The sequence below is a fragment of the Oncorhynchus gorbuscha genome, linkage group LG13 (genome assembly GCF_021184085.1).
Source record: "Oncorhynchus gorbuscha isolate QuinsamMale2020 ecotype Even-year linkage group LG13, OgorEven_v1.0, whole genome shotgun sequence".
NCBI classification, from domain to species: Eukaryota; Metazoa; Chordata; class Actinopteri; order Salmoniformes; family Salmonidae; genus Oncorhynchus; species Oncorhynchus gorbuscha.
In genome coordinates this window covers 43,015,523-43,032,412 of record NC_060185.1, presented here as the reverse complement: position 1 = coordinate 43,032,412, position 16,890 = coordinate 43,015,523, and the positions used below count along the sequence as shown (strand labels likewise).

Below are 16,890 nucleotides of genomic sequence, written 5' to 3'. Positions count from 1 at the left end.
TGCCAAGATATTTGTCTGAGAGGATAGGGCTGCCTTTGGGGCTGGAGAAGAGGATGGGACTGCCTATGGGGCTGGCTGACAGGGTGGGACTGCAGTGCTCAGCTCTGGAGGAAGAGGGATGGAGAAAAACTGGCAACAAGGGGACCAGAATATTCCAATCCAGTCCTCAGGGGCTGAAGTGTTAGAAGCCCAATGGCTGGAGGTTTACTGGACGGGCAAAAATGTGTGTAAAGACCAAAGACACCAATGTGATGTGCGAGGGAGACCATGGGGGGCTGGATTCACCAGGGTTGGGACTTGGGACACACACAGCCCCTCAGGGAGTGGATTGGTGTCTCCTTTGACTGAGAGAGGGGCGAGGTGCATGCAGAGGGGGAGCACACAGGGCAGGGGCCACGACATGGTCAAAGCACACCAAACCCCTACCTCTGCTGGTAGAGGGCTTTGTTTGGGTACATTCTTCTTCTCCCCCACATACACCTCCATGTTGTCACTTCGTTTAAGGTCCGCTATCTTCTTCTTCTGCCCCAGTGACCTAACTTGGACCGTTTGTGGTTCAAATCTCTCGATTACTTTGTCTGAGCTTGTGGATGTTTTTGGTGAGGCTTGCACTTCTTCCACCACCTCATCACTGTCTTCTTCAAGTTTGTCTCCTTCCTTTTCTTTTCGTTTGCTTTTGATGTACCCCTCCACCTCCTCCTCACTGCTCTCCACTCCTTCACTAGCTCGTTTTTCACTCGGCGAGCATCTCTCCAAGACTTTGTCACTTTCCTCCACTTCCTCACTTTTCACACACCTCTCCAACACCTCACTCTCACCCTCCTCTTTACCCTCTTCTTCACTTTTCACACACCTCTCCAACACCTCACTCTCACCCTCCTCTTTACCCTCTTCTTCCACCTCTTCCTCACTTTTCACACACCTCTCTACCACCTCACTCTCACCCTCCTCTTCCTCACTTTTCACACACCTCTCTACCACCTCACTCTCACCCTCCTCGTCCACCTCTTCTTCACTTTTGACACATCTCTCTACCACCCCACTCTCACCCTCCTCTTTTTCACTTTTCACACACCTCTCTACCACCTCACTCTCACCCTCCTCTTCCTCACTTTTCACACACCTCTCTACCACCTCACTCTCACCCTCCTCGTCCACCTCTTCTTCACTTTTCACACACCTCTCCAACACCTCACTCTCACCCTCCTCTTTACCCTCTTCTTCACTTTTCACACACCTCTCCAACACCTCACTCTCACCCTCTTCTTTACCCTCTTCTTCCACCTCTTCCTCACTTTTCACATACCTCTCTACCACATCACTCTCACCCTCCTCTTCCTCACTTTTCACACACCTCTCTACCACCTCACTCTCACCCTCCTCGTCCACCTCTTCTTCACTTTTCACACATCTCTCTACCACCTCACTCTCGCCCTCCTCAGCCTCCTCTTTGCCTTCCTCCTCTTTCAACCACCTCTCAAACACTTCATCACTATCCTCATGTCCCTTTGCCTCATCGTCCTCCTCTTTCTTCCCCTCTACACTGTCTCTGACAGTCTCTCCCTTCCTTTCCACATGCTTGCTTTTCAAATCTCTCTCCCCCACTATCTCACTTTCCTCTTCATCGCCTCCTTCCATCTCTTTCAAATATCTCTCTACTACCTCATCACTCTCTTCCTCCTGTTCCCCCTCTTTTTCCTCTCCTTCTTCCTCACTTGTATTGCATCTGTCAACTCCCTCATCACTCTCTTCTGCTTTTTGTTCTCCCTCACTTTTAACACCGCTCTCAACCAGCTCATTTCTTTCTTCTACCTGTTTATCAAGTTCTTCATTTTTAACACATTGCTCTACTACCTCATCCCTCTCTTCTTGATCTCCAAGATATCTCTCTATCTTTTCATCACTTCCTTGTTCTTCCTCCTTTGTATTGACTTTCTCCACACTTTTCTCAACTACGTCACCAGTCCCCTCTTCTTCCTCACTTTTTACACACCTCTTTATGACCTCATCACTTTGCTCCTCTGCCTCCTCCAACTTTTCTACACACTCTACCTCCTCAGTGACCTCAGCTCCAACGTCCTTGCCCTCCTCCTCCCTCCTCCTCCTCTCCTTTCTTCTTCTCACTCGCTTGTCCCTCTTCTCCCTGGTTCTCCTCTTCGCCTCCTTCCTCCCCAACCACACTCTCTCCATCCTCTCCCCACCCCTCCTCATAATCTTCCTCCTCCTCCTCTCCACTGTCTCTAGTTTTAGCGTGCTGGGGGTCTGGGGTAGGGGGGCAGTCCCTGTTGCCTCCGTGTGGTGGACAGGAGGGGAGGTGGCGTCCACGAAGGGAGTCCTGGGTTGGAAGAGGAGGATGGTGGCACCCGGAGAGAAAGAGAGGGAAGGCGTGCATAGACAAACACAAAAAGAAAGTAGGGGGACAAAACATTGTGACAAGGAGAAGACACAGGGACATGAGTAGCATGCAAACCACTCACGCATTCCATAGGTAGAGGTAATCGAAAGAGAACAGTCATCTCAACAACAACAAACAACACAGAGAAGTGTGACAAAATCAGAGGAAGTACACAGTTAAACACACACACAGAGAAAGAACTAAGACTAAAGGGGAGGGGTGATCAAATGAACGACTCAGACGGCAAAGCAATAACAGTGACAGTATGAGGACAAGAGGACCAACAGAAAGAAACAGTGGCAGCCGTGACCATAGCACAGCTCCCACTGACACAGCAGCTACAGAATCAGGAAGAGATCGAGACAAGAACCGAAACACATGTTTAGAGTCACACACACACACACACACACACACACTTATGAGAGTTGATAAATGACAAAGATTTTATGTCTCAATGAATGAACAGGCCTACATCGTTTCCCAATGATAGCTTACACTTTCTATCCCTCAAGCGTTGGTTTTGGTTCAAGGCAATCAATCTAGTACACAAGAGCAGTTCTATCAAGTTCTGCATCTTGCGATCTGATAGCATAGTCATGAGTTTGAGACGGTTCAATATATCTAAGTGTGTAGTTTAAACTACTAGAAAGTTACACGGCAGGATTGACAGTGGGATGAAAAGAGAGAAAGAGACAGCGAGAGACATAATAGATTGAGCCACATCAGTAGTGTTGATGTTACCTGTTGAGGGGGGGGCTCAGGGCTGTGCTCTCCAGACAGGGCCAGGTCCCGTAGCTCTGCTTCTGTCCTCTCCTCTGGTGGGGCCACTCCACTGGCCTCGCTGTCCTGTTAGAAACACAACACACACAGAGAGGTTTTCTAATGTAATAATGACACGGACCTGTCTGCACTGGTATCACTGATGGAGTTGAAAGTAGGTGAAAAGTCCTAAGGGGTTTATGCTGTAAAATAGACATTTTCAGGGAAATGGTTCACAGTTGAAGGTGAGTGGTAGGTGTGCTATGTAATTTATGAGCATGGTATGTGTCCTGGTATAAGTGTGGAATGACCCCTATTTGATGTTCTTGCGCTGTGTTGTTGTGCATGGTGAAGAAGGGGGTGTACCTCATACTGCAGCCCTCCTCCCAACGCATCCAAGTCCAGGTGCAAGTTCTGTAACAGTCTGGCCGAGCCAAGAGGACTCTGCAAACAGCATCACAGTAATACATCTAACTTACAGCGGCTTGCAAAAGTATTCACCCCCCTTGGCATTTTTCCTATAACCTCGAATTAAAATGTATTTTTTGTGGGGGGTTTGTATCATTTTGATTTATACAACATGCCTACCACTTTTAAGATGCAAAATATTTTTTTCTTGTGAAACAAATAAGAAAACAGAAAACAGAAAACTTCAGCGTGCATAACTATTCACGCCCGCCAAAGTCAATAGTTTGAAGAGCCACCATTTTCAGCAATTACAGCTGCAAGTCTCTTGGGGTATGTCTCTATAAGCTTGGCACATGTAGCCACTGGGATTTTGCCCATTCTTCAAGGCAAAACTGCTCCAGTTTGATGGGTTCCGCTGGTGTCCTGCAATCTTTAAGTCATACCACAGATTCTCAATTGGACTGAGGTCTGGGCTTTGACTAGGCCATTCCAAGACATTTACATTTTTCCCCTTAAACTACTCGAGTGTTGCTTTATCAGTATCCTTAGGGTCATTGTCCTGCTGGAACCTCCGTCCCAGTCTCAAATCTCTGGAAGACTGAAATAGGTTTCCCTCAAGAATTTCCCTCTAATTAGCGCCATCCATCCTTCCTTCAATTCTGTCCAGTTTCCCAATCCCTGACGATGAAAAACATCCCCACAGCATGATGCTGGATGGTGTTCTCGGGTTGATGAGAGATGTTGGGTTTGCACCAGACATTTTTCCTTGATGGCCAAAATGCTACATTTTAGTCTCATCTGACCAGAGTACCTTCTTCCATATGTTGTCTCCCACAAGCCTTTTGGCGAACACCAAACTTGTTTGCTTATTTTTTCTTTAAGCAATGGCTTATTTCTGGCCAGTCTTCCGTAAAGCCCAGCTCTGTGGAGTGTACGGCTTAAAGTGGTCCTATGGACAGATACTCCATATCTCCACTGTGGAGCTTTGCAGCTCCTTCAGGGTTATCTTTAGTCTCTTTGTTGCCTCTCTGACTAATGCCCTCCTTGCCTGGTCCGTGAGTTTGGTGGGCGGTCCTCTCTTAGCAGGTTTGTTGTGTTGCCATATTCTTTCCATTTTTGAATAATGGATTTAATCGTGCTCCGTGGGAGTTTCTTATATTTTTTTATAACCCAACCCTGATCTGTACTTCTCAAGAACTTTGTCCCTAACCTGTTTGGAGAGCTCCTTGGTCTACATGGTGCCGCTTGCTTGGTGGGGCACCTTGCTTAGTGGTATTGCAGACTCTGGGGCCTTTCAAAACATGTGTATACAGTGCCTTGCGAAGGTATTCGGCCCTTGAACTTTGCAACCTTATGCCACATTTCAGGCTTCAAACATAAAGATATAAAACTGTATTTTTTTGTGAAGAATCAACAACAAGTGGGATGACATTTATTGGATATTCCAAACTTTTTTAACAAATCAAAAACTGAAAAATTGGGCGTGCAAAATTATTCAGCCCCCTTAAGTTAATACTTTGTAGCGCCACCTTTTCCTGTGATTACAGCTGTATGTCGCTTGGGGTATGTCTCTATCAGTTTTGCACATCGAGAGACTGAATTTTTTTCCCATTCCTCCTTGCAAAACAGCTCGAGCTCAGTGAGGTTGGATGGAGAGCATTTGTGAACAGCAGTTTTCAGTTATTTCCACAGATTCTCAATTGGATTCAGGTCTGGACTTTGACTTGGCCATTCTAACACCTGGATATGTTTATTTTTGAACCATTCCATTGTAGATTTTGCTTTATGTTTTGGATCATTGTCTTGTTGGAAGACAAATCTCCGTCCCAGTCTCAGGTCTTTTGCAGACTCCATCAGGTTTTCTTCCAGAATGGTCCTGTATTTGGCTCCATCCATCTTCCCATCAATTTTAACCATCTTCCCTGTCCCTGCTGAAGAAAAGCAGGCCCAAACCATGATGCTGCCGCCACCATGTTTGACAGTGGGGATGCAGTGTTCAGGGTGATGAGCTGTGTTGCTTTTACGCCAAACATAACGTTTTGCATTGTTGCCAAAAAGTTCAATTTTGGTTTCATCTGACCAGAGCATCTTCTTCCACATGTTTGGTGTGTCTCCCAGGTGGCTTGTGGCAAACTTTAAACAACACTTTTTATGGATATCTTTAAGAAATGACTTTCTTCTTGCCACTCTTCCATAAAGGCCAGATTTGTGCAATATACGACTGATTGTTGTCCTATGGACAGAGTCTCCCACCTCAGCTGTAGATCTCTGCAGTTCATCCAGAGTGATCATGGGCCTCTTGTGTCATGCAGGTGAAAGAGGACCCAAAAGCGACTTAACAGAAACAGAGTTTATTTAAGTCCAAACAGGGAATAACAAAAATCCTCTAGTCTGTAGAGGGGAATAACTGGAGAAGCGGCCACAGACTGCAGGTCGCTTCGGGTAGGCGCAGGCCGTAGTTGACAGAGACACCTGCTCACACGCAGCATCTGATGAAGGCAAAAAACACGACAGGACAGGGCGATACACAATCACAGCAAAAACACGACAGGACAGGGCGAAACGCAATCACAGCATGGTGAATACTAAACAAGGAACCGACGGGACAGGAACGGAACACAAAGGAATAAATAGGGACTCTAATCAGGGGAAAGGATCGGGAACAGGTGTGGGAAGACTAAATGATGATTAGGGGAATAGGAACAGCTGGGAGCAGGAACGGAACGATAGAGAGAAGAGAGAGCGAGAGAGTGAGAGGGGAGGGGGAGAGAGAGGGATAGAAAGAGGGAAAGAACCCAATAAGACCAGCAGAGGGAAACGAACAGAATGGGGAGCACAGGGACAAGACATGATAATAAATGGCAAACATGACAGTACCCCCCACTCACCGAGCGCCTCCTGGCGCACTCGAGGAGGAATCCTGGCGGCAACGGAGGAAATCATCGATGAGTGAACGGTCCAGCACGTCCCGAGACGGAACCCAACTCCTCTCCTCAGGACCGTAACCCTCCCAATCCACTAAGTATTGGTGACCCCGTCCCCGAGAACGCATGTCCATGATCTTATGTACCTTGTAAATAGGTGCGCTCTCGACAAGGACGGGAGGGGGAGGGAAGACGAACGGGGGTGCGAAGAAAGGGCTTAACACAGGAGACATGGAAGACAGGATGGACGCGACGAAGATGTCGCGGAAGAAGCAGTCGCACAGCGACAGGATTGACGACCTGGGAGACACGGAACGGACCAATGAACCGCGGAGTCAACTTACGAGAAGCTGTCGTAAGAGGAAGGTTGCGAGTGGAAAGCCACACTCTCTGGCCGCAACAATACCTTGGACTCTTAATCCTGCGTTTATTGGCGGCTCTCACAGTCTTCCCCGCAGACAAAGGCAGACCGGTAATGAAGCCTAAGGCGATGTGAGACCATGGTCGAGAAGGAATGGGGAGCGGTCTGAGACGACCGGCAGGAGGAGAGTTACCCGACTTAGTCTGCGCGCAGTCCGAACAAGCAGCCACGAAACGGCGCGTGTCACGCTCCTGAGTCGGCCACCAAAAGCGCTGGCGAATAGACGCAAGAGTGCCTCGAACACCGGGATGACCAGCTAACTTGGCAGAGTGAGCCCACTGAAGAACAGCCAGACGAGTGGAAACAGGAACGAAAAGGAGGTTACTAGGACAAGCGCGCGGCGACGCAGTGTGCGTGAGTGCTTGCTTAACCTGTCTTTCAATTCCCCAGACTGTTAACCCGACAACACGCCCATAAGGAAGAATCCCCTCGGGATCAGTAGAAGCCACAGAAGAACTAAACAGACGGGATAAGGCATCAGGCTTGGTGTTCTTGCTACCCGGACGGTAAGAAATCACAAACTCGAAACGAGCGAAAAACAACGCCCAACGAGCTTGACGGGCATTAAGTCGTTTGGCAGAACGGATGTACTCAAGGTTCTTATGGTCTGTCCAAACGACAAAAGGAACGGTCGCCCCCTCCAACCACTGTCGCCATTCGCCTAGGGCTAAGCGGATGGCGAGCAGTTCACGGTTACCCACATCATAGTTGCGCTCAGATGGCGACAGGCGATGAGAAAAATAAGCGCAAGGATGAACCTTATCGTCAGACTGGAAGCGCTGGGATAGAATGGCTCCCACGCCTACCTCTGAAGCGTCAACCTCGACAATGAATTGTCTAGTGACGTCAGGAGTAACGAGGATAGGAGCGGACGTAAAACGTTCTTTTAGAAGATCAAAAGCTCCCTGGGCGGAACCGGACCACTTAAAACACGTCTTGACAGAAGTAAGAGCTGTGAGAGGGGCAGCAACTTGACCGAAATTACGAATGAAACGCCGATAGAAATTAGCGAAACCTAAAAAGCGCTGCAACTCGACACGTGACCTTGGAACGGGCCAATCACTGACAGCTTGGACCTTAGCGGAATCCATCTGAATGCCTTCAGCGGAAATAACGGAACCGAGAAAAGTAACGGAGGAGACATGAAAAGAGCACTTCTCAGCCTTTACGTAGAGACAATTCTCTAAAAGGCGCTGTAGAACACGTCGAACGTGCTGAACATGAATCTCGAGTGACGGAGAAAAAATCAGGATATCGTCAAGATAGACAAAAACAAAGATGTTCAGCATGTCTCTCAGAACATCATTAACTAATGCCTGAAAAACAGCTGGCGCATTGGCGAGACCGAACGGCAGAACCCGGTACTCAAAATGCCCTAACGGAGTGTTAAACGCCGTTTTCCACTCGTCCCCCTCTCTGATGCGCACGAGATGGTAAGCGTTACGAAGGTCCAACTTAGTAAAGCACCTGGCTCCCTGCAGAATCTCGAAGGCTGATGACATAAGGGGGAAGCGGATAACGATTCTTAACCGTTATGTCATTCAGCCCTCGATAATCCACGCAGGGGCGCAGAGTACCGTCCTTCTTCTTAACAAAAAGAACCCCGCCCCGGCCGGAGAAGAAGAAGGCACTATGGTACCGGCGTCAAGAGACACAGACAAATAATCCTCGAGAGCCTTACGTTCGGGAGCCGACAGAGAGTATAGTCTACCTCGAGGAGGAGTGGTCCCCGGAAGGAGATCAATACTACAATCATACGACCGGTGAGGAGGAAGGGAGTTGGCTCGGGACCGACTGAAGACCGTGCGCAGATCATGATATTCCTCCGGCACTCCTGTCAAATCGCCAGGTTCCTCCTGAGAAGTAGGGACAGAAGAAACGGGAGGGATGGCAGACATTAAACACTTCACATGACAAGAAACGTTCCAGGATAGGATAGAATTACTAGACCAATTAATAGAAGGATTATGACATACTAGCCAGGGATGACCCAAAACAACAGGTGTAAACGGTGAACGGAAAATCAAAAAGAAATAGTCTCACTGTGGTTACCAGATACTGTGAGAGTTAAAGGTAGTGTCTCAAATTTGATACTGGGAAGATGACTACCATCTAAGGCAAACATGGGCGTAGGCTTGTCTAACGGTCTGAAAGGAATGTTATGTTTCCGAACCCATGCTTCGTCCATGAAACAACCCTCAGCCCCAGAGTCAATCAAGGCACTGCATGTAGCACCCGAACCGGTCCAGCGTAGATGGACCGACATAGTAGTACAAGATCTAGATGAAGAGACCTGAGTAGTAGCGCTCACCAGTAGCCCTCCGCTTACTGATGGGCTCTGGCCTCTTACTGGACATGAATTAACAAAATGTCCAGCAACTCCGCAATAGAGGCACAGGCGGTTGGTGATCCTCCGTTCCCTCTCCTTAGTCGAGATGCGAATCCCTCCCAGCTGCATGGGCTCAGTCTCAAAGCCAGAGGAGGGAGATGGTTGCGATGCGGAGCAGGGAAACACCGTTGATGCGAGCTCTCTTCCACGAGCCCGGTGACGAAGATCTACCCGTCGTTCTATGCGGATGGCGAGAGCAATCAAAGAGTCCACATCTGAAGGAACCTCCCGGGAGAGAATCTCATCCTTAACCACTGCGTGGAGTCCCTCCAGAAAACGAGCGAGCAGCGCCGGCTCGTTCCACTCACTAGAGGCAGCAAGAGTGCGAAACTCAATAGAATAATCCGTTATGGACCGTTCACCTTGGCATAAGGAAGCCAGGGCCCTAGAAGCCTCCCTACCAAAAACTGAACGGTCAAAAACCTGAATCATCTCCTCTTTAAAGTTCTGGAACTTGTTAGAGCAATCAGCCCTTGCCTCCCAGATAGCTGTGCCCCATTCTCGAGCCCGGCCAGTAAGGAGTGAAATGACGTAAGCAACCCGAGCTCTCTCTCTAGAGTATGTGTTGGGTTGGAGAGAGAACACAATCTCACACTGCGTGAGAAAGGAGCGGCACTCAGTGGGCTGCCCGGAGTAGCAAGGTGGGTTATTAACCCTAGGTTCTGGAGGCTCGGCAGGCCAGGAAGTAACAGGTGGCACGAGACGTAGACTCTGGAACTGTCCAGAGAGGTCGGAAACCTGAGCGGCCAGGTTCTCCACGGCATGGCGAGCAGCAGACAATTCCTGCTCGTGTCTGCCGAGCATGGCTCCTTGGATCTTGACGGCAGTGTAAACAGCGTCTGAAGTCGCTGGGTCCATTCCTTGGTCGGTTCCTTCTGTCATGCAGGTGAAAGAGGACCCAAAAGCGACTTAACAGAAACAGAGTTTATTTAAGTCCAAACAGGGAATAACAAAAATCCTCTAGTCTGTAGAGGGGAATAACTGGAGAAGCGGCCACAGACTGCAGGTCGCTTCGGGTAGGCGCAGGCCGTAGTTGACAGAGACACCTGCTCACACGCAGCATCTGATGAAGGCAAAAAACACGACAGGACAGGGCGATACACAATCACAGCAAAAACACGACAGGACAGGGCGAAACGCAATCACAGCATGGTGAATACTAAACAAGGAACCGACGGGACAGGAACGGAACACAAAGGAATAAATAGGGACTCTAATCAGGGGAAAGGATCGGGAACAGGTGTGGGAAGACTAAATGATGATTAGGGGAATAGGAACAGCTGGGAGCAGGAACGGAACGATAGAGAGAAGAGAGAGCGAGAGAGTGAGAGGGGGAGGGGGAGAGAGAGGGATAGAAAGAGGGAAAGAACCCAATAAGACCAGCAGAGGGAAACGAACAGAATGGGGAGCACAGGGACAAGACATGATAATAAATGACAAACATGACATCTTGGCTGCATCTCTGATCAGTCTTCTCCTTGTATGAGCTGAAAGTTTAGAGGGACGGCCAGGTCTTGGTAGATTTGCAGTGGTCTGATACTCCTTTCATTTCAATATTATCGCTTGCACAGTGCTCCTTGGGATGTTTAAAGCTTGGAAATCTTTTTGTATCCAAATCCGGCTTTAAACTTCTTCACAACAGTATCTCGGACCTGCCTGGTGTGTTCCTTGTTCTTCATGATGCTCTCTGCGCTTTTAACGGACCTCTGAGACTATCACAGTGCAGGTGCATTTATACGGAGACTTGATTACACACAGGTGGATTGTATTTATCATCATTAGTCATTTAGGTCAACATTGGATCATTCAGAGATCCTCACTGAACTTCTGGAGAGAGTTTTCTGCACTGAAAGTAAAGGGGCTGAATAATTTTGCACGCCCAATTTTTCAGATTTTGATTTGTTAAAAAAGTTTGAAATATCCAATAAATGTCGTTCCACTTCATGATTGTGTCCCACTTGTTGTTGATTCTACACAAAAAAAATACAGTTTTATATCTTTATGTTTGAAGCCTGAAATGTGGCAAAAGGTCGCAAAGTTCAAGGGGGCCGAATACTTTCGCAAGGCACTGTATATACTGAGATCATGTGACATTTAGATTGCACGCATGTGGACTTTATTTAACTAATTATGTGACTTCTAAAGGTAATTGGTTGCACCAGATCTTATTTAGGGGCTTCATAGCAAAGGGGGTGAATGCATATGCACGCACCACTTTTCAGGTTTTATTTATTTAAAAATAATAATAATCATCAAGTAATATTTTTTCATTTCACTTCACCAATATGGACTATTTTGTGTATGTCCATTACAAGAAATCCAAATAAAAATATGTTTAAATCGCAGGTTGTAATGCAACAAAATAGGAAAAACACCAAGGGGGATGAATACTTTTGCAAGGCACTGTATACTCCACAAATGAAACATTTTTGTTCTCTAAAACATTCTGCTTCAAAGTGCCCTGAAAGGGCTGGTATGCACATTGCCAGTTGAAAGACGTACCGGCTGCTCATCCTCTGAGATGTTACCCTCATCATCCTCGAACCCAGGCAGAGAGAAAGACACGCGCTCCTCCTGTCGCCCTCCCAGTAGGCTGGACCCCAGGCTTGAGAGAGGACCCTTGGGGGAGGGAGGGAGGAAGTGAAGGAGGAGAGAAAGAGATAGGTAAAAGGTTAAGGACTCTGAACAGCACACTATAAGCATAAAGGTAATACAGTACATAACTATCATGATTTTTCGTCAAGGTGAAAGCTCTTACCCCAAGCGGACTCTTCAGGGACTCCAGCCCTCCAGAGCTGCCCAGGGACCCCCTCAAGGCTGCGCCATCAAGACCCCGTAGAGGAGCAAGGCTCCCCAGGCTACCCAATGGGGCCTGCAGAGGTCCAAGGGCCAAGCTCAACGGCTGAGAGAGACAGAGAGAGACACACGTGAACAAATCTGTTGTATAGAGAGGGGTCAGGTTCATAGTAATTATCTTGATATTCAAGGATCATGGAGTCAAATTTGGTATACTGCTCCCATCATTCACCTGCTTCTACCAATCCTTCTATGACTACAACAGGTCCTTTACGCTCTGAGCCTGTTTTACTATTGCCTGTCTTTAATCTGTGGTCCTACCTGCCGACTCCCTGCACTGCCCTGCCCTGCGGGATCAGCCATGCTCTCTCTCATCCCCTGTCTCTCGGCTGAGAGGTAGGGGGACATGAGTCCCGGGGAGAGACAGAGAGGGGCCAGGTAGGTGACGAGGTCCTGCTCACTGTCCCTGGCATCAAGTAAGTGAACACCTGGGATGAACTTTCCCTTCTGCTTGGCTTGGCTTTCTATTCCCTCATATGTTTCGGTCATCACTGCCCCAGGTGTAGAATGACCACATGAAGGCAATTGGGGTTCAATAGCCTTTCCTTCCTCTACCTCCACTTCCAAACAGACCACCTTGTCACTGATATCATTACTGCTCTCCCTGCCCGCTTCTGCTGCCTCCCTCCATTCCACCACCTTCTCAGTGACAAAGCCCTCTGCTCCCCCCTCGATACTACCATGACTGACTGCATCAGCTTGGCTCTGTGTGTCATCAGTGGGCTCTAGGCCAAACCCCACTGCCCTGTCCCATTCCTCATCATATGGGCCTAGCCCCCAAGTCAGTTCGAACCCCCTCCCAGGGGTGTTGGGAGGGTGTGAGGAGGCAGGTGGAGGCTGAGTCTCTGGGACTGGGTCAAAGAAAGCTCTAGAGAAGCCAGGAGAAAGGCCCAGGATCTCTTGGGCATCCGCTAGGGCCTTACTGCAGCGGACAGACCCACCCAGTGGGGAGAGAGGAGATACAGCCCAGGTGAGAGGAGGGAGGGTGGACAGGTGGGATAGTGGAGCCAAGCTGGGGGGTGCTGTATTAGAGAGGGTGTTCAGGGGGGAGAGAAGGGGCTGGGCGGGTGCGGAGGGTCCCTGTAATCCGAGAGTGGCCTTCCCTGTTTCTGTCTGGCTCTCCTTCAATGCAGGACTTTCCCCTTTGTTTACAGACTGTTAAGAAAGGATACACATAGCAAATGGAGAATGACTTGGGACAATGACTTGTTTACAACTCTATTATCACTACGACAATCCCTATATCGGTATAACTGTATCACTTAGCAACTTAGGGCCATGAAGCAACCAAGCATGAGTATGTGACTGTCGTGTTGATGATCAAGACAATAATATAATAATATATTGGTTGAGCCAAGCCACTCTAAAGGCCTCATCTTTGTACTTTGTTTCCTCTCTACAATAGACAGTATTTTCTGCTACGCCTCAGTGACTATGTGGAATAGCCGTGCTTCTTTGACATTATTTAGAGTTGAAGTTATTTCCAGACCAATACATCTACACACAACAGCACTGCAGAGTTCTGAGACATCTGTGAGTCACTTCATGCGCTTGGTGTATTTCAGAACATAACAACACCCACTCACTCCTGGTGGCTTCAGGAGCTCTTGGTCTTTCGCCTTCTTCTTTGGCTCCTTCTTGTCTTTTTTCTTCTTCTCCTTCTTCTTAGCGGCAGTGGTGGGGGGCCCGTGGGGCTGGGTGCCGGCTCGTTCGCGCTCCTGTTTTACCAGGCTGCGGTATTGCTCGTCACACGGGTGGTCCCAGGTGGACTGGCCCGAGGAGAAGTTGAAGTAGTACACGTCCCCCGACACGTCCTGACTGCGAGAGGAGGGAGAGGAGGGGGTCACTTCAGCACCTCAGAACCCAGAGAAGGGAGAAGAGACCAGTGAACGTTAAAATAACAGTGGGACTAATAGGTGGGATTTGAGAAACCACTTACTGAACTAGGCCAGCTAGGAAGGATCTAGAGAGTAAGAAAGAGGTTTTCCTCTAAAGAGGTAGATTGTAGGTGTATATGGTGTCTGGGAATACTAGGCAGTCTACCACTGTTAATACACTGCTAGGGGCCAGAGATGGAGTCAATGTCAGGTGTCTTCAAACTCAGATCACAGTAAAAAGACTGTGAATCGAGACCCCGACCAAGACACAACTGATCCATGCAAGAGAAAGGTGAGATTGTGACTAGTCAGTATGACCAAATCTGTGTTATTTTTGCTTAATGAATCACCATCAAAAAAGTATTGTGAAAAATAAAAAGTACTGTTTTACTGCAACTAATTGGGGTAGCACAAAAAGCATCCCCCCTCTACAAATATGTTGACCATCCATACACAAATTCACCACACAGGTGAGAATATTTGTGTTCGGTTTCAAATTCACTTGAGTGGATGTTACCGACCGACGCCACCAGGTTCAGACTCCATTTCTGGTATAGTGGCAGACGCCTGCCTGCTTACCAGGGTTTCCATTCGGGAGGCAGTGGGGCAACAATGCCCTCCCTGGCCAGCCATAGGAGCTCCGGCTCCTGATTGGGATCAATGCCAATCTCTCGTGCATACTCATGGATCTCTGACAGGGGAGGGGAAGAAAGCAATGAGGAAAATATCCAGTTAACATTACATGACCTATCACACAACCAACATAGGTTAGTGACTGTGTCATGAAGCATAGCATGTCCATGTAAAACAGAGCATTGCTTGGTTTTGAGACGTGCCTATGTGTTTGATGCCCACTACAATCATTTGCACCATGCTTGTGTAGTTCTGTTTCAGCAATGCGGTGTACAGTCTATTGATCTGTTAACTAGAAAGGGAGCCATACTGCCCCTTCTGTATCATTCCTCTCTACCTTGTTGGGAGGGGATATAGTTCTCATCGTAGTCCTCTTCCAGGATCAGCTGGTCTCCAATCTGTAGAGCAGCAGCTGCTGTCATGGTTACTAAAGTGGGGAATAGTCATGTTGTAGATGCTATTTGAACATTTTAGCTAGGTTGAATTGCATTTGCAAGTAGCGCATGCATCACTACAAACCAAATCCCATATGGGACCTCTATTTGTGTACAGTCCTATGAGCAGTGGTGGAAAAAGCACCCAATTGTCATACTTGAGTAAAAGTAAAGATACCTTAATAGAAAATCACTCAAGTAAAAGTCACCCAGTAAAATACTACTTGAGTAAAAGTATAAAGGTACTTGGTTTTAAATATACTCTTAAGGATCGGACCCTTTCAATTTTACCCAAATCTAACTGCCTGTAGCTCATTTACAAATGAAGCATTTGTGTTTAATGAGTCTGCCAGATCAGAGGGTGACCAGGGATCTTGATAAGTGTGTGAATTTGGCCATTTTCCAGTCCTGCTAAGCATTCTTTAGGAATGTAGTGAAGTAAAGGTTGTCAAAAATATAAATAGTAAAGTACAGATTACCCAAAAAACTACTTAAGTAGTTGGGGGGCCAGTAGGGGGCACACTCTGGTCTAAAAATGCCCCAGGGTAGTGATTGGGGACATTGCCCTGTGTAAGGTGACGTTTTTCAGATGGGACGTTAAACAGGTGTCCTGACTCTCTGTGGTCACTAAAGATCCCATGGCACTTATCATAAGCGTAGGGGTGTTAACCCCGGTGTCCTGGCTAAATTCCCAATCTGGCCACCTAATTACACCCCCTCTCTACTGTAACTATTCCCCAGGTCGTTGCTGTAAATGAGAACTTGTTCTCAGGCAACTTACTTGGTAAAATAAGGGTTTACATTTTATATATATATATATATATATATATATATATATATATATATATATATAAAACAAAATATAAGTACTTTACACCAGTGCCTATGTGGGTCTATGCTATTATTGGGTTTTGCAAACTCTATCCACGGAACGTTAACGTTAGCTATAAATAGTTGGGTAGCTAGCTAGCTAAGTGTATCTAGTCACAATGAAGAACCCTTTACCACAGTTAAAAGGGGAAACCTTTTCAATATAAAACTAAACGGGGTAGCGGGAGTTAACATGAATTAGCTAACTTGGCGAGTTTAAACGACAGTATAGTAGTTTTAACTTTGCTTTTTAGCTAGCTAGTACGTCAATGTAGTTGGCTAACGTCAGTTTAGCTACCTAATGCGCTAGTTAGCTACATTAGCTAGTTGGCCGTTTAAATTAGAATAACTAGCTCGATAGCTGGCTAACGTTAAATTCCCTGACAGATCAAGGCAGGGTGGTGTCATCTCAGAGGAAAACGTTAGCTAGTTGTTACTGTAGTTAGCTATCGTTAGCATATTAGCTAGCTAGAAACTTAAACTTAGACAAACAAATTATACGATTTACCTTTCTAACTACAAGTTCTTCTCTTGTCCCAGTAAGGGTAAGATCAATCAAGTGCGATTATAATCGACATTTTCCCTTACAAATGAGTAGAACAGTTGCACTGGGTCTGCTACCTAAACAACGACAACATATCAAAACAGAATCCGCTGATGGAGCTTCCAGGGACGCTTTATTCAGTATCTGGTTCTAACACCCTAGCAACCACGTAGACTGCTTCTTCTTCTTCAATGAGGATTAACGGCGGTTGGCATCCAACATATGTTGCATTACCGCTACCTACTACACTGGAGTATAAAATTAAATCAAATCCAATTGTATTTGTCACATGCGCCGAATATACAACAGGTGTACACCTTACAGTGAAATGCTTACTTACTCACTTTAATAACTATTGTAAGTTTGTATGTGTAGATAAT

General features: G+C 47.2%; 1 protein-coding gene across 7 annotated transcripts in view; it reads right to left on the bottom strand.

Moving 5' to 3' along the window:
* LOC123992948 (centrosomal protein of 164 kDa-like) overlaps positions 1-16,651 on the bottom strand; it is a 29,502-nt gene extending 12,851 nt beyond the window's left edge. For 3 of the 7 annotated variants that reach the window (XM_046294608.1, XM_046294609.1, XM_046294611.1), the window contains exons 1-8: positions 16,475-16,651; positions 15,000-15,089; positions 14,609-14,720; positions 13,739-13,970; positions 12,055-12,198; positions 11,799-11,915; positions 3,521-3,598; positions 3,137-3,241 (exon numbers count right to left, since the gene is read on the bottom strand). In XM_046294608.1, coding sequence (XP_046150564.1) covers positions 3,137-3,241; positions 3,521-3,598; positions 11,799-11,915; positions 12,055-12,198; positions 13,739-13,970; positions 14,609-14,720; positions 15,000-15,084 — 873 coding nt within the window. In that variant the 5' untranslated portion in view covers positions 15,085-15,089; positions 16,475-16,651. Of the gene's footprint in view, positions 1-426; positions 2,336-3,136; positions 3,242-3,520; positions 3,599-11,798; positions 11,916-12,054; positions 12,199-13,738; positions 14,008-14,608; positions 14,721-14,999; positions 15,090-16,474 lie in introns of those variants that run through there. The other 4 variants (XM_046294605.1, XM_046294607.1, XM_046294606.1 and 1 more) reach the window with 2 other exon arrangements.
* Positions 16,652-16,890: the final 239 nt, after the last annotated feature.